This window comes from Somniosus microcephalus, chromosome 19 (genome assembly GCF_052327205.1).
Source record: "Somniosus microcephalus isolate GS21.2 chromosome 19, FLI_Smic_1.0, whole genome shotgun sequence".
Taxonomy (NCBI): Eukaryota; Metazoa; Chordata; class Chondrichthyes; order Squaliformes; family Somniosidae; genus Somniosus; species Somniosus microcephalus.
In genome coordinates this window covers 36,279,246-36,300,248 of record NC_141005.1, presented here as the reverse complement: position 1 = coordinate 36,300,248, position 21,003 = coordinate 36,279,246, and the positions used below count along the sequence as shown (strand labels likewise).

At 45.5% G+C, this 21,003-nt stretch overlaps 1 protein-coding gene across 1 annotated transcript in view; it reads right to left on the bottom strand.

Annotated features, from left to right (window-relative positions):
* Positions 1–16,517, bottom strand: part of tbc1d10ab (TBC1 domain family, member 10Ab) — a 79,791-nt gene extending 63,274 nt beyond the window's left edge. Inside the window, exon 1 of the mRNA XM_085961553.1 lies at positions 16,061–16,517. Within this exon, the coding sequence (XP_085817679.1) occupies positions 16,061–16,257 (197 nt within the window). The 5' untranslated portion in view covers positions 16,258–16,517. The remainder of the gene's footprint in view (positions 1–16,060) is intronic.
* Between the last annotated feature and the right edge of the window lie 4,486 nt (positions 16,518–21,003).

Genomic DNA, 21,003 nt, shown 5'->3' with positions numbered 1-21,003 from the left:
CTCCCCTACCTTTTTGCCGATCCTTCCTAAATATTGTATATCCCTGGATGTTAAGTTCCCAGCCTTGCCCACCCTGCAGCCACGTTTCTGTAATCCCAATCAAATCATACTTGTTTACCTCTATTTCCACAACTAATTCATCCACCTTGTTCCTAATGCTTCTAGCATTAAGATACAAAGCCTTCAGGCTTGCTTTTTTCACACTCTCATTATGAATTAGTTTGGCCCTTTATACACTGCAACCTAAATAAGCCACCTCAGAGGTGGATGTACGCAAACGAATTTTACTGCCTATTTTTGTGAACTCTAAAATTGTCTGGAGGTGACAAAGGCATGCTTCAGTGACAGATGGCAGAGGTGGAGGCAGGCAACATTACAGAGGTGGACGGATTTGTGATGGAGTATATGGGGTCAGAAGTTCAACTCTGGGTCAAATAGGACGCCGAGACTGTGAACAGTCTGGTCCAGCCTGAGATAATGGCTGGGGAGGGGGATGAAAATCGGTGGCAGTTTGTGGCAGGGGCCACAGAAAATTGCTTCAGTCTTCCCAATGCAGGAAACTGCAGCTTATCCACAACTGGATATCGGAACCACTAATGTTCATCTCTTCAGGCTGCTCTCATATCTCCCAAGAATGTTATTGATTAAGACCAATAGCGCCACTGTGCTCACAGCCAGGAAATGGTGTGTGGCCTGTGGAGACAAATGCCAGTGGTCTGGGGAGGGGCAGGAGGAAAGGGGAAAAAATGCAATCAAGTGGCCATGGTCCCAATTTAGAAAGCACGCAGATGTTTGATTTTTAGCTCAATGAGTGAACAATTTCCCCAAGCATGTTGGCAAGCATCTTTACCTCCCAAATTAGTTTCCTACTGGCAATTTGAATTGCAAAGCAAGTGAACAGAAATTTGTACAATAACGGAGGGACAGAAACAGTGCTTGAAACAGACTTGACAGTCACTTATCAATCATAACAGATTCGCGGTTAAGGAGATCTTCGACGTGCTCCTTCCAGCGGGCACTGACTGCCTCTCTGTCCTCGATGAGTACCTCTCCGTTCTTGGCCCGCGGTGGGGTAGGGCCTTGGGTGCTTGGGCCATAGATGGTCTTGACTGCGCTAAAGAATCCACGCACGTCGTGGTTGTCGGCTAGCTGCTAGATCTCCTGCGCTTTCTCCACCCACCATCTGTTCTTTAGGTCGCGAGATTTTTGTTGGACCTCGGCCTTCAGGCTTCTGTAGAGTTGCTTTCTTGCTCTCGAGTTCTGTTGCTGTTTCCAGATCAGGAATGCCTTGCGCTTGCAGCTCATTAGCAGGTCTCGTCGAACCAGTCTTGGTCTTTCCTGGTCGAGTGACCGAGCATCTCTTCACAGGTGCTGATTATGGAGGCCTTGAGTGCAGACCAGGCGCAGTGGGCACTCTGTGTCTCGGCATCACTGGAAGTCGTCAGGTTGTTTGTGAGGCGCAGGCTGAATAGGGCTTTCTTAGCGGGGTCTTTGAGTGCTCCAGCGTTAATTTTCCTGCGGCATTTTTTCTGTTGCCACCGCTGTTTTGGGGCTACATTAATAGAGATGACAGAGCGGATTAGGCGGTGGTCTGTCCAGCAGTCATCAGCTCCTGTCATGGCGCGGGTGATGTGGACGTCCTTGCGGTCCCTCGCTCGGACGATGAAGTAGTCCAGTAGATGCCAGTGCTTGGAGCGAGGGTGCTGCCACGAAACCTTGTACTTGTCTCTGACGGAACAAGGTGTTGGTTATGACAAGGCCATGTTCTAAGCATCGACAGGAGGGTACCGTTGGAGTTAGCTTTCCCTGCCCGCCGGGTCTCACTTAGGGCGGCAATGTCAATGTCGAAACGTCTGAGCTCCCGGGCAACGATAGCATCTCACCCTCAGTAAGCTCCCCACTGGAGTGGAGCTAATTTACAGAACAAACGAGAAACTGTTCAACCTCCGTCACCTCCAGTCCAGATCCAAGGTCGTCCCATCCTCTGTCGTCGAATTACAGTATGCAGACGATGCTTGCGTCTGTGCTCACTCGGAGGTCGAACTCCAAATCATTGTCAACACCTTCACCGAAGCATACGAGAGCATGGGCCTTACACTAAACATCCGTAAGACAAAGGTCCTCTACCAACCTGCCCCCGCCATACAGTACTGCCCCACGATTATCAAAATCCACGACAAGGCCTTGGACAACGTGGACCACTTTCCATACCGCGGGAGTCTACTGTCAACAAGGGCAGACGTTGACGACAAAGTCCAACACTGCCTTCAGTGTGCCAGTGCAGCCTTCGGTCGCCTGAGGAAGAGAATGTTTGAAGACCAGGACCTCAAACCCGGCACTAAGCTCATGGTCTACAGAGCAGCAGTGATACCTGCCCTGCTACATGCCTCAGAGACATGGACCATGTATAGCAGGCACCTCAAAGCACTGGAGAGGTACCACCAACGCTGCCTCCGCAAGATCCTGCAAATCCACTGGCAGGATAGGCGCACCAACGTCAGTGTTCTGGCTCAGGCCAACATCCCCAGCATCGAAACTTTGACCACGCTCAATCAGCTCCGATGAACGGGTCACATCGTCCGCATGCCTGATAAGAGACTCCCAAAACAAGCGCGCTACTCGGAGCTCCGGCACGGCAAGAGAGCCCCAGGTGGGCAGAGGAAACGCTTCAAGGACACCCTCAAAACCTCCTTCAAAAAGTGTAACATCCCCACCGACACCTGGGAATTCCTGGCCCAAGACCACACAAAGTGGAGGAGAAGCATCCGGGAAGGCGCCAAACACCGAGTTCTATCAAGGGACATGGAGAGAAAGCAGGGACCGGGTACTGAATTTGGATGATCAGCCATGATCGCATTGAATGGCAGAGCAGGCTCGAGGGGCCGAATGGCCTACTCCTATCTCCTATGATTCTATGTGTCTCTTCACCGGGAGCAAGCGGAAGCCAAACGCAGGCAGCACACGTCAACCCAAGCACCCCACCCACCCGTCCCTTCAACCACCATCTGCCCCACCTGTGACAGAGACTGTAGGCCCCGCATTGGACTCAGTCACCCGAGAACTCATTTTAAATGTGGAAGCAAGTCATCCTCGGTTCCCGAGGGACTGCCGAAGAGGAGATAACAGATTACATGACCTATACATACTACATTTTTATTTAAAAAGTATACTAATTTCCAAATGTTTGTAGGAAAAATACAAGTTTCAGAAGTTAACATTCCAAAATGTGCAAACATTTACCTCAGGAAATAATAAAGAAAATGGTTTAAGGACCACAACTTGCTTCCATACCATTTCACTTATAGTTGTGTGAAGAACAGAAATTTGCCAATCTAACATAAAACATTGAAGTCCCAGGGACATCACAAGGATCTACAATTGGTCTACAAGGCCGTAATGAATCTTAAATAGCATTCACATAACAAAGTTAACTAACCTTGGCCCAGAGCTTCAGCCTTTTTACCCAATGGTGCATTCACAAAGAGTTTAGTATCGGCACAATGTGGCTTTGCACAAATACTAAACTTGGAGTGTAAATTGGGTGTTGAAGCCCAAACTCACTAAGTAAAATGGGAGTAAGGCCATCTCCTCCAACGCACCTAGAATCATAGAATCTTACAGCCACTGAAAGAGCTGTCCATATTTAGTCCCACACCCTAGCTTTTCCCGCATAACCCTGCAAATTAGTCCTCTTCAAGTACATGTCCAATTGCCTTTTAAAAGTTTCTATAGAATCTGATTCCACCATATTTTCAGGTAATGCATCCCAGATATTTACTACCCTCTGTGTGAAGACATATCTCCTCCTTTCCCCTCTACTACTTTTGACAATTATTTTAAATTTATGACCTCTGGTTATCGACCCACCTGCCAGAGGAAATAGTTTCTCCCTACTTACTCGATCAAAACCCCTCATAATTTTGAGCACCTCTATTAGGTCTCCCCTTAACCTTCTCTGCTCCAAGGAGAACAATCCCAGCTTCTCCAATTTCTCCTCATAATTGAAGCCCTTCATCACTGGTATCATCCTAGTAAACCTCGACTGTACCCTCTTCAGGGCCTTGACATCCTTCCTAAAGTGTAGTGCTCGGAACGGTACACAATACTCCAGCCGAGGCCTAACCAGAGATTTGTAAAGGTTTAGCACGACTTCCTTGTTTTTGTACTCAACGCGCCTATTTACACAGCCAAGTATCCCATACACTTTCTTAACCACCTTATCAACTTTCCTTGCCACCTTCAAAGATGTGTGAATATGCACCCCCGGGTCCCTCTGTTCTTGCACCACCCTCAAAATAGTACCATTTAGACTATACTGCCCCTTCATGTTTCTCCCAATGTGCATCACTTCACACTTATCCACATTAAACTGCATCTGCCACATGTCCATTTCACCAGTCTGTCTATGCCCTCCTGAAGTGTGCTATAATTAATGCTCACTATTTACCACATCACTGTTTCACACCAGTATCGTGTCAGATCTGGACTCTGGATTCAGGCTATATTTACATTTTAACTACAGCATTGGTGCAAAGTAAAACTACTCCACACCAACACTGTAGTTGTACTGTGAATAAACCCTAATAAACACACTCCATCTAAATAACAAATGTAATTAACCTTGGTTATGTCAAATGGGCAGACATAAAGCAAACATGATATGGGGGGGAAAAATACCCCAATATTCAAATTTACTTATGATATAATTCAGGGCTACTTACTTTTGCACTCACGAACCCACCATTAAGATTATTTTCAACAATACGGCCAAATCCTTTGACTTCTTCACATACATATAACAGAAATAGCCACCTCCTCTGCGAATTGATAGGAATAATTTAATTTTGGTTTATAGTTTTCGTGGGAAATTTGAGCGATCTGCCCAATTCCCACCACAAAAATGGTCCGGAGGGAAGTAGTGCTTGAATTTGCTTCTTTGTAGACATCTCTAATTAACTCAAACTGAAAGCTGTGCTCCAAGTCATTAAAAAAATTGTTGGTTTACCTCACACCCTATAATAACTGGAAAAAAGTTCAAACGCCATTCAAGGTGCTCGAGCATCACTCAGATACACTCATCTTATACTCAGTGTGTGCGTACAATTTTTTAATATCCCTGCACGTCGCTCCCCCATTTACAGGCCAGCAAGGGGTGGCTCACATTTTAAAGCACCCAGGCTAGACATTACACCCTCTGCCTCACTATAGAGCAAACAGACATAGAATTTCACACCAGAGTGTAAGCATGTATAGAATCTCTCATCTGACTGGCTTAAATTCAAATCTGGGTTGAGGCAGCACGGTGGCATAGTGGTTAGCACTGTTGCCTCACAGCGCCAGGGACCCGGGTTCGAATCCAGCCTCGGGCGACTGTCTGTGTGGAGTTTGCACATTCTCCCCGTGTTTGCGTGGGTTTCCTCCGGGTGCTCCGGTTTCCTCCCACAGTCCAAAGATGTGCGGGTTAGGTTGATTGGCTATGATAAATTGACCCTTAGTGTTAGGGGGATTAAATACGTGGGGTTACGGGGATAGGGTGGGATATGTGTTGGTGTAGGGGTTACGGGGATCGGGTGGGATGTGTGTCGGTGCAGGCTCGATGGGCCGAAATGGCCTCTATCTGCACTGTGGGGTTTCTGTGATGTCTGTGAATACACACCTGACAATTGAAAGAACCAAATCCCTTAAAGCGATCGTGCACAGCTACAAGAATCTGCAGAGTACAGACAATTTCAGGTTTGGCTTATAACGCAAAGCAGCAGAGACAGCACACAATACATTCTATGGATATTTTAATTACATTTTTTTTTTTTTTTTAAATAAAGTGCTCCTTTCTACCCCACCCATTACTTTTTCAGGTTGTGCCATGCCATGTAGCACTCAAGAATTCCTCTTTGGTCTCGTCTGTGGCTTCCAGTGTTGGGGCGTACGCACTGATGACCATAGCGCACTGGTTTCGGGCTAGGGTGAGTCGAAGAGTCATGAGGCGCTCATTTATACCACTAAGGAAGTCTCCGAGACGCCCGACCAGTTCATTTTTTAATGACGAAGCCTACCCCATGGAGGCGACGTTCTTCGTGTTTGCCTTTCCAGAAGAAGGTGTAACCACCGCCTTGCTCCTTGAGCTGGCCTTCCCCTGCCCGCCGGGTCTCACTTAGGGCGGCGATGTCAATGTCGAAGCGTCTGAGCTCCCGGGCAACGATAGCAGTACGGCGTTCCGGTCTGTCACTGTTGGGGTTGTTCAGGAGGGTCCTGACATTCCAGGTCCCGAACTTCATTTTAAAGGGCAAGGCATTAAGCTCATGGTCTACAGGGCAGCAGTGATACCTGCCCTGCTGTATGCCTCAGAGGCATGGACCATGTACAGCAGGCACCTCAAAGCACTGGAGAGGTACCAGCAACGCTGCCTCCGCAAGATCCTGCAAATCCATTGGCAGGATAGGCGCACCAACGTCAGTGTTCTTTCTCAGGCCAACATCCCCAGCATCGAAGCTCTGACCACGCTCAATCAGCTCCGATGGACGGGTCACATTGTCCGCATGCCCGATACGAGACTCCCAAAACAAGTGCTCTACTCGGAGCTCCGGCACGGCAAGAGAGCCCCAGGTGGGCAGAGGAAACGCTTCAAGGACACCCTCAAAGCCTCCTTGAAAAAGTGCAACATCCCCACCGACACCTGGGAATCCCTGGCCCAAGACCACACAAAGTGGAGGAGAAGCATCCGGGAAGGCGCCGAACACCTCGAGTCTCTTCGCCGGGAGCAAACGGAAGTCAAGCGCAAGCAGCGCACGTCAACCCAAGCACCCCACCCACCCGCCCCTTCAACCACCGTCTGCCCCACCTGTGACAGAGACTGTAGGTCCCGCATTGGACTCATCAGTCACCTGTGAGCTCATTTTTAACGTGGAAGCAAGTCATCCTCAGTTCCGAGGGACTGCCTAAGAAGGGAGAAGAGCACTCAAGAAAGGCAGACAGGCAGCCAGTTGCAATGTTTGTGAACAACATTAGGTGAATATATTTTGGTAAATATGCTATAGTGATAATGTGTGTAATGGTGAACAAGCAGCTTTGCAGGAGCCACGGAAACAAATAGAAACCTGAACTCAAACTTTACAGAAACAAAACCAACTCTTAATGCTGACAATTTCCCCACCCAATACAGATTCAGAGAGAATTTAGCTTTGATTCTAAATCCTCCCATTCAATGCAACGCAAGGTGTCCTGGGAATAACATTGCTTCATAAAATCATTCCCAACAATCTTAGTTAGCAACTTTTACTAAGTAAAAAGGGGGAGGGGGGGGGGCAGACAGTACTTTGGTTGTGGCTTGGGGGCAGTAAACATCGATCACTGAAATGTTTATTCATTTTAGCCAAATAAAGAAGTGTAAAGGAAATTCAACTGCATGCTAATTTTGTTGACTGCAGCAGCTGACTAGGTGGGGAATTCACATCTGTCTGACACAGGTAGTTCTGTGAAGCAACATAATGGAATTCAAGATGTTGAGCTGGAAATAACTCTGATGCAGGACATCAGTTGAAGCCTAAAAACTAGGATTTAAAAAGTCTTGCCATCAGTCTCAACATTTGTGTCATGTTGAATCCCACACATTCCCCACGCTCCCAAGCAGCATTAATGAGGAGATGAAAAGCTATATTTCGAGGGGGGGGGCGGGGGAATTCATATATCCAGAGTAGCCTGGGTTCTAGGAATTTCAGGAAGACGAGTTTCCGCTTTGAATTCACATCACTACAATCGGATCTAAAGGCAAACAATAACTACTGAAAGCAAAATCCAAGCTGCCAACATGCTGGCACTTCCTCTTTCAAGTACACTTGTGAAAAATAGGCTGTTCCAGAGTGGGAAGGCAAAATGGCCAAATATATTCACTACCGACGGTCTGTGGAATAATTGGGGACAAGAGTGAATGTTCAGAGCTTCTCTACACAAACTACTCACTATAAACCAAGCACACACACCTTTACCACTACCTACACCACAAGCGGTCAAGCATAGATTATGCAAAATGTATTTTTCACAGAAGTACAATATAAAGAGGAAGTGCCAACATGGACTTAGTTCTGTTATTAATCTAGAAGTTGTTGAAGTACGAACAATGCTTCAGTTACAACAGTGACTACACTTCAAAAGTACTTCATTGGCTGTAAAGTGTTTTGGGACGTCTGGTGGTCGTGAAAGGCACTATATAAATGCAAGTCTTTCTTTCTTCATCTGGATTAAAAACTAATCTTCAAGATACTTTGTTATCACTAATATAACAAGTTAAAAACAGACAGCAGTGACCTGGAGATTCTAATCTAAGGACATTTTTTGGGGGGGGGGGTACTCATACTTTTAGATTTATTTCAAATTTAATTCCCAAGAGGTCTTTCAATTAAAAACTTAAATCAAAATGATCATGACTATTACATTACATGCTTGTCAGTCACAATGACACTCTACTCACAATTTATACCCCTCTTTAAAGATTAAAGCTATTTCAGTGGTGTAGTATCCAGCATTTCAAAATTCTCATCCTTGTTTTCAAATCCCTCCATGACCTCGCCCCTCCCGATCTCTCTAATCTCCTCCAGCCCCACAACCCCACCCGAGATATCTGCACTCCTCTAATTCTGCCCTCTTGAGCATCCCGCATTATAATCACTCAACCATTGGTGACCGAGCCTGGGCCCCAAACTCTGGAATTCCCTGCCTAAACCTCTCTTTCCTCCTTTAAGACGCTCCTTAAAACCTACCTCTTTGACCTGCCCTAATTTCTCCTTATATGGCTTGGTCAAATTTTGTGTCTTATAATACTCATGTAAAGCGTCTTGGGAAATTTTACTGTGTTAAAGGCGCTATATAAGCCGTTGTTGTTATCCATTATAAATCTCATGTTCCACGTCAATGGGCAAGAATGGAGAGATCTGGATTTAAACCTGCAATGTGTAATACATTAGCCTGTAAAAAGGATGATGTGTACTGAATATCTCGCCTTACATCTCCTTCCAAATTTGTAGGCAACTGAATACCTTATATTGTGATGGAAATGGATGATACCAAGAAACATTTGGCACCTTTAACATAGCAAAACATTCCAAAGTACTTCAGAATGGAGGTTCAGAACAGAGCAACAGTAATGAAATGAAGGGGTTGTAGCCAAATATACTATTGAACAGCCAAGGAATGTAGCAAGGTGGAAGGATTTATGAAGAAAGTTCCAGATTATGAAGGCAAGATGATTGAAGGCTTTGCCAGTGATGATAGGACAGAGGGAAAATGCACAGCAGACCAGAATTGGAAAAATGCAGGGTCAAGCAGGAATATAAGGCTGGAGGAAGTAGTGTAGGTAGGGAACAGATTTGTATCCTACAGCTTTGAACTTCAATGCGCATGGGATGGATGCCAATGGAGATCAGCAATGGCATGGGTGGTAAGTGAGCAGGACTTTGTGCAGGATAGAATGTGGATGGTAGCACTCTGGAGGAATTGGTATTTAAGGAGGGTGGGGCTTTGGAGGCTGGAAGGAGTGGTGGGATATGTTGAGTCTGGAGATGACAAAAAGGTATGTTTCAGGGTTTCAGCAACAGCAAGGACAATGGAACCCTGAGTCAACAGTACCATGGAGGAAGGGCAGTGGAGAATGAGTTCAGTCAAACAGAAGGAAGGTCTTTGACCAGATGGTCTGAGTATTGTAGGTGGGATGGAAACCAGACCAAAGGAATTTCAACAGAGAGAGGTGGCACAGAATTGAGTGGTAGGATGGTAGTTGGAGAGGAAGTTGTGGGTGAGGGAAGGCTTTTAATTAGTAGGTAAAACAAGGCTAATTGTAAAATAATGAAAGTGCTCATCTGTTCCTACTTAGTTAAGGGTTTTCACTAGGTTTACCACCATCCTCTGACATATACTCATTGACTTCCAACTTGTTCTAATTGAAAGAGAATACCACTCTTGCTGTTGACCTAGCTAACCAAGATCAAGAACTACTACATATGGTGATTTAACATTTATCAAAAGTTCAGGTTTTTTTTTTTTTTAAATTAACAACGCTCAGAAAAAAATCCTACAATTAAGAACTAAACCTTAACATTTTTGTGGTATAAGCCACATTTTTAGGCCACTACATCTTCTAATGCAATTTAATTTTAATATAGTTGAACTGACCTATTCAGTACATCTGGTTCAGTCTTTAGTCCATCAAATTAGAGATGCGATGTAATTACTTTACTAGTGACAAGAAAAAGTGCATAATATTACAGTCTTCCTATATAAACATAGCAAATGTACCTGTGGCTCACGTCTGCTATTTGCACATTACATAGTTGGCAACCACATCAAATGGCCACTTATCCAAAAGAACACAAAAGCTCTTTTGGCTAAAGTGATTGGAGAGTTAAAATATTACTTTCACGTAGAACAGGATTGTCCAATAGAAACTGCTGACTAGCTATGGCAACACGTACTTCACATGTGTGTATTTACTTAAACATCTAGCACTATTCAGTAACCAAGGAAGTAAATAACTCAACAAACCAAAAAACACTTGCACGCTGTTTTTCATCTTACCACTATGAAAAAACACACAAAAAGGTTAAAGTAACATATTATGCCATACGAATAGGAGTATTGACATCACCTGCCCAACGATAGTCACACAAGCCACTGATTCATAAGGCTATGGGTTCAATTCCCAGTCCAGGACTTGAGCACAAAAAATAGACTGACACCTCAGTGGAGTATGAGGCAGTGCTGTATTGTCATAAGCGCTCCACTTCGGATGAGGTGCTCTCGGATGACTGTTCAAGGGGATTTTGAAGCCCCTGGGGTACTACTCGAAGAGGAGAATGGAGATCTCCCACTGTACGAGTCAACATTATCCCCTCAACTTGCAACTCCAAAAACAGATTAACTAGTCTTTCATGTGATTGCTACTTGAGAGGCTTTGGTGTGTGTAAAATGGCTGCCACATTCAGCAACGCAGCAAAACTGATGCACTTCAAAGTAATTCATTGTACGAGAAGCACTTTGGGACATCCGCAGAAACTTGATAAGTCACTACATAAATGCAAGATCTTTTTTTTATTACTTGCAAAAACGTAATCATCTGGCGATAATCATTCCATTTAGCAGGTTTTGACAATGAAGAAAATGTGAAGCATCATGTCAGCGCTCAGAGGTATACTACTCTAGTCTTCTTCCCCAAGATTCACAAACAGTAATTTTTCAGACCCAGGTAAAAGAATACTAAGATGAGGTACCAAGAGGGTTGAGGAAAAATGAACAAGCAGTGAGTGAGGATGAGTTACAAGTATAATTGCCCAGGTATGTCCTGTCCATAAGAAGGAGGACAAATCCAACCCGGTCAATTACCGCCCCCATCAGCTTAATCTCAATCGTCAAAGTAATGGAGGTGTCGTCGAAAGTGCTATTGAGCGGCTCTTATTCACCAATAATCTGCTCACCGATGCTCAGTTTGGGTTCCACCAGGACCACTCTGTTCCAGGCCTCATTACAGCCTTGGTACAAACATCCGGGAAGCATCTGAGACGGTGCCGAACACCTCGAGTCTCTTCGCCAGGAGCAAGCGGAAGCCAAATGCAGGCAGCGCAAGGAACGCACGTCAACCCAAGCACCCCACCCACCCCTTCAACCACCGTTTGCCCCACCTGTGACAGAGACTGTAGGTCCCACATTGGACTCAGTCACCTGAGAACTCATTTTTAATGTGGAAGCAAGTCATCCTCAGTTCCGAGGGACTGCCTAAGAAGGGAAGGTACAAACATGGACAAAAGTGCTGAATCCCAGAGGTGAGCTGAGAGTGACAGCCCTTGACATCAAGGCAGCATGTGCCCAAGTGTGGCACCAAGGAGCCCAAGTAAAACTGAGCTCAATGGGGATCAGGGGGAAAACTTTCCACTGGCTGGAGACATACCTAGCACAAAGGAAGATGGTTGGGATTGTTGGAGGCCAATTATCTCAGCCCTAGGAAATTGCTGCAGGAATTCTTCAGGACAGTGCCCGAGGCCCAACCATCTTCAGCTGCTTCATCAATGATCTTCCCTCCATCGTAAGGGCAGAAGTGCAGATGTTCGCTGATGATTGCAGTGTTCAGTTCCATTCACAATTCCTCAGATAACAAAGCAGTCCATGCCCGCATGCAGCAAAGACCTGGACAACGTACATGCTTAGGCTGATAAGTGACACGCAAGATTTGTGCCACAGAATTGCCAGGTAATTACCATATCCAACAAGAGAGAGTCTAACCACCTCACCTTTCAATGGTATTATCATGGTCAAATCCCCCACTATCAATATCCTGGGGTCACCATTTACCAGAAACTTAACTGGACTAGCCACATAAATACTGTGGCTACAAGAGGTCAGAGGCTGGGTGTTCGATGGCGGGTGATTCACCTCCTGACTTCCGAAAGCAACTCGCCAAGGCTTCTTCGACAGCACCTCCCAAACCTGTAATCTCTACCAATTAGAAAGACAAGGGCAACAGATGCCTCCAGTCACACAACATCCGGACTTGGACATATATCGCTGTTCATTTATCATCGCTGGGTCAAAATCCTGGAACTCCCTACCTAACAGCACCATGGGGGTACCCCTTTCATCACACAAATCGCAGCAGTTCAAGGTGGCGGCTCACCACCACCTTCTCAAGGGCAACTCAGGACGGGGCAATAAATGCTGGCCTTGCCAGCAATGCCCACATCCCGTGAATTTTTTAAAAATTGGCAGAGAAAAAAAAATCTGCCCACTTAGAAAGATAGGGTAAATATTAATGGAATGAGCAAGAAATTTTGTTTTGAAATATTATATTTTTAGCATTAATTTCCTGCACTATAGGCTGACTTACTTTGAGCACGGATTATCTTTTTCAAATTTCAAAATGTGCACTCATTTTTCTACAATTCAGTATCTTCAGAAACAAATCTGCAGCAAAGTATACTATAGAATGAAAGATTTACAAAACCACACAGCATTTCTTAATTCAGTTTTAAACATTTCAATCACAATAACAGGGTTGTCTTTAATAAGGCTTAGCACGGTACAGTAGCATTTCTGTAAATCCTTGGAGGATTCCTATTCGCAATGATGGAACTAGGGCAGACAATTCAGTTCTCTTTCCTTCCTGCTGCTTCTAAATTCACTATGAAAACAATCTAACAACAATCTAGGTGACCTGGTGGAGCAGCATGGTGTGGACACAAATCCGTATTCATTATCTCTGACCCCGCGAGTTCTAGGCGGCAGGTGTGGCTCCAGTGGTTTGTCCAGAACAAAGGGTAAACAGACCACAAAGTCACTCAGAAAATGTCATTTTCAAGCACCTTTTATTTACAACCTCAACAGCAGCACTGACAACAGCCCACCGATATATTTGTGCTCCTCCAATTCTGGCCTCTTGCGCATACCCAATTTTAATCACTTCTCCATTGGCGGCCGTGCCTTCAGCTGCCAAGGCACTAAGCTCTGGAGTTACCCTCCCTAAACCTCTCCGTCTCGCTTTCCTCCTTTAAGACGCTCCTTAAATCCTACCTCTTTGACCAAGCTTTTGGTCATCTGCCTCAATATCTCCTTGTGGCTTGGTGTCAAATTTGGTTTGATAACGCTCCTTGGAACATTTTACTACGTTAAAGGTGCTATATAAATGCAAGTTGTTGTTGTACCCATTAACCCTCCAAACCAAGAGAGTATGAAAAGACAGAAGAAGAAAAAACTTCATTCAAATCTGAAGCAAAACTAATATGGAAAAAACAACAGAAAATGCTGGAAAAACTCAGCAGGCCAGGCAACATCCGTGGAGAGAAATTAGAGTCGACGTTTCGGGTCAAAACCCTTTATCAAAACTATAAAGAGGCACAGGGAATGAAATTAAGAGGCCAGGCTGGGAGAGAACAAAAAAGAGACATTAAGAGGTATTCAAAATGAGACAAGATGGTGATAGGACTAGTGGAGACAAAAGACAGCTCTAGATGTCTAGCTGTCTTTTGTCTCCACTAGTCCTATCACCATCTCGTCTCGTTTTGAATACCTCTTAATGTCTCTTCTCTTTTGTTCTCTCCCAGCCTGGCCTCTTAATCTATTTCATTTCCTGTGCCTCTTTAGTCTTGATAAAGGGTTTTGACCCGAAACGTTGACTCTAATTTTTCTCCACGGATGTTGCCTGGCCTGCTGAGTTTTTCCAGCATTTTCTGTTGTTATTTCGGATTTCCAGCATCTGCAGTATTTTGCTATCGTAATATGGAAAAAAGTTCCTTTACTATTATTTCACTAGCTCTCCTGACAACTCAGTTGTTAAAAGGTCCAGGTTCAATTCCAGGTGCGCGCAATGTTAAGATCGCTTAACCAAGGTGACATTAAGGGTGTTATAATAAGCTACAATATCCCTACATTAGGGAAAGGTCTTGCATCTGATTATTATTTAGTAATCCCTGCTGGAAATTGCATGTGTGATGTGTGGGCTTACGCTGTGATCACTTTCACTCCTCTTTCCCCCTCAAAAAAGGGGCAAGTAGCCAGTTAACACATTATCTTGGCTCACATGAAGAATGGCCACTTGAGCAAAGACTGGAAAGCAACTAGCACCTGTGAAATGGTAGCCTATCAGAAGTCAACGCTTATCCTTGGAGTGGAAGGGAGTAGGAGAAAGGAAAAAAGGGAACCAAACCAGAAACAATGTTTTGTTAAACAAGTTCTTAATCTGCTTTAGTAACTGACAAATTGGCTCAGAATAAATCTCCGATTATTCTGGCTAATCTGATTATTTTCCAGCATCATTAGAGCTGTAATTATGATTGGTTAAATTGGCTGCATCAAAAGATATTTACAGACACTGATGCAATAATTAGCTTTTTAAATATTTACACCATAAAGAACAAAGTTCCAATCAAATGAACTGTCATTTCTGGACACTAGCAGGGTATGCCTCTAGTCATATTACAATAGTTCTACAAGACTACAATGTCAAAAAGGATTTTAAGATTTCAATCATTTTGGCAGATTTTAGAATTTTCCAAAATAGAGGCATCACGGTCAGGTAAAAAAATATTCAATTTTACTGGGGTTTATAAACTGGGGTAGCATTGTTATAATAAACTATAAGTCACAATACCTATATACTCTACCACTTCCCAACTCACATCCTTGTTGCCATGGCCCTTCACCTAGGTTGCAACAAAAAAAGTTCACAAACCTTATGCCAACCGTTTTAAATCCCTTCCCAGAAAGGTCCCTTTTACAAAACTAAAACGGTCAATTATTTTAAATTTCCCAATAAAAGCACAGGCTTTCAGGCGGGTACCTATCACTATATGCCTCCGTGGCTTTCTAGCATCATAAGCAGAAACAGGGCTCAGAACATGCATTTTCCAGACCTCTTGGAGTGAAGCTCTAATTATCCCACGTCATCACCAAAACTGCGGAGAAACATTGCTGGATTTTCACTCCCGTACAAAAGCTTAAGATTTCCCATCATTTTGCCCATGGTATCTTTTTGCTTGGTATTTTCCAAGTGGCTCCGATTAGGGCTTTTTTGTGTGAAAAGCCCCTGTTTTATCTCTCCCTACCATCAGTAATAACTTCATTTATATCACCGATGGTTTAACGGATATCCTTAATGTTTAGCCGAGGTTCATGGAAGGGGGGGATTGATAGTTACATGACCATCCAGTCAGTTGTCAAACAGTGGGCCCTGTTACATGCGCTCTGCACTTAGTTCGGGAAAATAACGTGTTCACTTCAACCAAAAAAAAACACCATTCACTCAAAAAGTACTCCAGCCCGAGGGAGGGGGGGGAAAAAAAATTGGGAAAAAAAATTGGAATTTGCATCTTTAAACATGGGACCACACAAGAGAGGGAGCGAATTGAGGAAAGTTGTGTAAAAACTTCAGGGTTGTAGTTTTGCATCAGTGTCGCCGCTGTGATTTGTTTTGAAAACAGAGGCTGAACTGTGGCTTGAGAGTTGATGGGCTGCGGATCCCCCCGGCGGGGGGAGCTCAGCCCGAATGGCGAGGGTGGAGGAGGAAGAGGAGGGAGTCTTCTTTACTTACAGCTCGCCCGTGTACTGCGCCCCGCCGACGAAGCCGTACTTGTCGATCTTCTGGTCGTCGTTGACGAAGCCGTTGATCTCCGAGTCGGAGCCCAGCGAGCTGACGTCGGCCCGGAGGCCGAGGTCGGGATCGGCCAGGCTCTCGGTGGTGCCCAGCGGGCACGCCGCGCTCACATCGTCCTCCCGGCTCTTCTTCATGGCTCTGGGGCCAGTGCGGAACTAATCTCTCTCTCTCTCTCTCGTTCCCCAACAACCACCCGCACCCCGGGAACTTTCTTTCTGCCCACCCACCGGACTCGCTGCGTCGTCGCCGCTCCGGAGTTTCACACGCTCCCCGCGCCGCTCGCCTTTTCCCGAGTCCCCACCGCCTCACATCGCTCGTTCGTTTTAAAAAGGCCAACCGAACCACTTCCACAGCCGCTTCCCCTTCAGCGCGTTCCCAGCCACCGACTGCCTTTGCAAGCCCCAAAAAAAACCTCCCGACCAAATGCGCATGCGTGTCCCGGTTCGGAGCCCCGCCCACCCATCCAAAAACCTCAGAGCAAAAAAAAAGGGAAAAGTGCTCCAGGGCATTATTACTGAACTAACAATCCACAGATAAGATTATCTCCACTTTACCAACACAACAACAAAATAATCCACAGGATCTGAAGTGGAAAATTGCATCCAGGCTGACGGGTGAAAATTAAATTGACAACACATTAACCCTTCCTAGAGATAAAAAAAGACAAACCGATTTATGAATGATTTTTTTTTGTAGCTTCTTAAACAATCTTTTAAATTTCCAGAGTAAAATACTTGCGGATGCTGGAAATCTGAAATAACAACAGAAAATGCTGGGAACACTCTGCGCAGCTCTGACGAAGGGTCCTCGACTGTTTCTCTCTCCACGGATGCTGTCTGACTTGCTGAGTTTTTCCAGCATTTTCTGTTGTTATTTTAAATTTCCAATTGCCTTTAACTGTTCGCCAGTAATTTTGTATAAAGCATGGCGTGTCGCACATAGTTCTGGCTCAACCTCATCTCAAACAAAGTAGGTTGAATCATACAGCATTCCGCCCATTGTGCCTGTGCCGGCTCTTTGAAAGAGCTATCCAATGAGTCCCACTCCCCTGCTCTTTCCCCATAGCCCTGCAATTTTTTTCCTTTTTAAGTATTTATCCAATTCCATGTTGAACGTTACTACTGAATCTGCTTCAACCATCCTTACAGGTAGTGTATTCCAGATCATAACAACTCTTTCGCCAATTACCTTCAATCTGTATCCTCTGGTTACTGACCTTCCAGCCAGTGGAAACAGTTTCTCCATGTGTACTCTATATCAAAACCCTCATCATTTAAAATCTCCCCTTAACCTTCTTTGCTCTAAAGAGAACAATCCCAGCTTTTCTCGTCTCTCCACATAACTGAAGGCCCTCATCCCTGGTACCAGGATGAGGGACAATATAGGCAGTTTTTTCGTATCTTGAAGATAAATTCTTACAAAAACTGAAGTCCATGCCTCAAATTTAAAATTCTCGTCCTTATGTTTAAATCTTTCAATGGGCTCATGCTCCTTATCTCTGTAACCTTTTCCTGTGCTAAAACCCTTACCAGTTTTTGCCATTCCTCTGACCCCAGCCTCTTTGTCCCACCATTGGTGGGACCACCTAGGGCCCGATCTCTGGAATTTCCTTGCTAAACACCTCTGCCTCTCATCCTTTAAGACCCTTCCTAAAAGTCACCTATTTGACCAAGCAATCCTCTCTTCATCTCCTTCTTTTTGTCTTGGCCTTCATTTTCCTTATGCCTCTGAAAACCATCGTGGGACATTTTTCTATGTTAAAGGCACTATATAAATATATAAGATGTAATTGTGCAAAATCGCAGCATATTATTTCGTATGGAAATAATTTTGAGGCTGAAACAGGGAGTTAGCGACCCAAAAAGGGTGGGGTATGGCTTACTGTCCCGTTCCCAACAACAATGTGACCGACACTATCCTCCCAAGGGCCTACCGCTGGGCGGCCAGAGCGCTCGCCTGAGTCAGGCCAAAGGCCCTTTTAATATGCAAATAGGGGTTCTATGACGTACATAGGATCCCGATTTCCATTTTAGAACTCAACTGGGCGGAGTGCGCTTGTGTATGCTCCACACGGATTTTATCTGTTTTTCTAGGGCTGGGAAGTGCAGGAACCCTCCTCTGGAATCCAGAAAAAGAAATCTGGGATGCTGCTGTATAGGTTCCTCCCATCCAGAGAATGGACTCCACCCCCGCCCCACCAACCTGCCCCTTTTCAGGCCCAGAGACTGGCTGGGCCACCCGATTTTGGCAGACTACCCCAGGATGCTCATTTTCTGCCCACAGCCCATCAGCCGTATGTTGACAAGGCCCAGCTCACAATATGGACTGGGCCTCCCACCAGCCCTGTTGCCACTGGCTGTCCACTGCACGGAAGGAAAATCTACCCCTATGTCTCAAGTCTAATTTTTAGCACACAGCAGTAATTATTGGGATTGAGCAAGGGCCAAAAGCACCCCAATAAAAAGGACACCACCAAGAAAAATGTTATATATGACAGTAGGCATGGCACTGGCATGTCAAATATTCTTCAAACATTCTCCTGGGAGGAAGCCACTAATAAATACTGTGCATCCTATCTAAACTAAAATAATTATTTTCAAGTCAAAACTGTCCTCCAGGTTGGGTCCACTATACAAATGATGCCCAGCGGTGCCCGCCAATTACGGAAGGCTTCTTTTAATTGGTGGACACTACATTGAGTGTACTGCAGGGTCACCTGACCATGTAGCAAAGTTACATATGGGCTGCATCAGTGCAGAGCATCAGACAGAATTCAAATTGAACACGTGTACCATTTCTGTGCAATATTGCTTCAGCTGTGGCTCAGTAGTAGCAACCTTGACACTGAGTCAGAAGATTGAGTTCAAGCCCCACTCCAGAGACAAGCACACAAGAACATAAGAAATAGGAACAGGAGTCGGCCATTTGGCCCCGCGAGCCTGCTCCGCCATTCAATAACATTATAAGAACATAAGAACATAAGAAATAGGAGCAGGAGTAGGCCAATCGGCCCCTCGAGTCTGCTCCACCATTCAATAAGATCATGGCTGATCTGATCCTAACCTCAAATCTTCTATCACTCTGCATCCACCCGAACACATGTGATCTCCCGGGAGAGGCAAAAAACCAGATAAAAGACCCAATGGCCAATTTGGGAGGAAAAAAATCTGGGAAATTCCTCTCCGACCCATCTAGGCGATCAAAATTCTACCAGGAGATCACTCTGTCCCTATATTTTCTACAGTACTTACCTTCTGTAAAGGCGATCTCCACCCCAGCCAGGAACAGGAATAAAACCATCTCCTGAAATCTAACACAGAATTAGAACACAGTAGGAGCAGAACCAAGCTACACGGCCCCTGGACCCACTCCACTACCCACAGGGCCATGACCATTCCGAACCTAGACTCATGTCCAATTTCCTGCCCGCTCCCCGTAACCCTTAATTCCCTTTACTGATCTTGGCTTCAACTCCACTTTCCCGCCCACTTCCCATAACCCTTGACTCCCCTGTAGCTCAAATATCTGTCTATCTCCGCTTTGAATATATTCAATGACTCCGCATCCACAGCTCTCTGGGGTAGAGAATTCCAAAGATTCACGACCCTCTGAGAGAAGAAATTCCTCCTCATCTCCGTTTTAAATGGGCGACCCCTTATTCTGAAACTATGCCCCCTAGTTCTAGATTCCCCCACGAGGGGAAACATCCTCCCTGCATCTACCCTGTCAAGCCCCTCAGAATCTTATATGTTTCAATAAGATCACCTCTCATTGTTCTAAACTCCAATGGTATAGACCCAACCTGCTCAACCTTTCTTCATAAGACAACTCCTTCATCTCAGGAATCAACCTCGTGAACCTTCTCTGAACTGCCTCCAATGCAAGTATATCCTTCCTTAAATGAGGAAACCAAAACTGTACACAGTACTCCGGATATGGTCTCACCAACGCCCTATACAGTTGTAGCAAGACTTCCCTACTTTTATACTCCATTCCCCCCTGCAATAAGGGCCAACATTCCATTTCCCTTCCTAAATACTTGTTGTACCTGCATGCTAACTTTTTGGGGGAGAAATTCGGTTGTTAGCGCCAGCGATTAGCGCCTAAAGAGGCTGAGAATTGGGGCGTTACCCAATTTTCGGGCGGGCGCAGTGAACCCAGCGCCTCTTGCCATATTGAGTGGGCTTTTAGCGCCGATGCTAAATCTTAGTGCCCGCTCACGGGCGCAGGCAGATCATGACATTATTTCAGTGTGCAACGCCTTTTTGGCGCCCCGGACCGGAAATTCAGTGGCGCCCCTCTCTGTTCCGACCGGCGCTAATAAGGACAGCTTCCTGGAACGTTCCCAAGTGGCTCTCAGGCTTAGGGGGGCGCTCTTTAAAGGGGACTGCACTGGTATAAAAGCGGCAGCCATTTTGGGAGCACAACTTATTTGAGATTTACACAGAGTTGCAAAGTTGAACTCTGAGCCATTTCACTAGTGACCCAGCGCTGCCAGAGGACCTTCAGCCTTCATACCATCACCCTGCTGCTGGTGAGCATTTACACCCTATTTAATTTCTGTTGACCTATTATTATGGGGGCTGCTTTGGAGGGGAATGTCCTGCTGCTCGACCATCTGGAAAGGGCACAGGGACGGAGGGAGGGAGAGCCAGGAATGGCCAGACGGAGGAGGGCCAACAGACGTCGCCACACCAGACCTTATGCTGCCAGGGTATTCAGGCAGCAGTTCTCTTACCTCAACATGTCGGAGGAGCAGTGTCTTAGGAGGCTGCGATTCCGAAAGGAGGTGGTGACTGAGCTGTGCCACCTGCTTCAGGAAGATCTGCAGCCGCAGATAAGGTGCAGGACCTCTCTGTCGGTGGCTGTGAAGATAACAG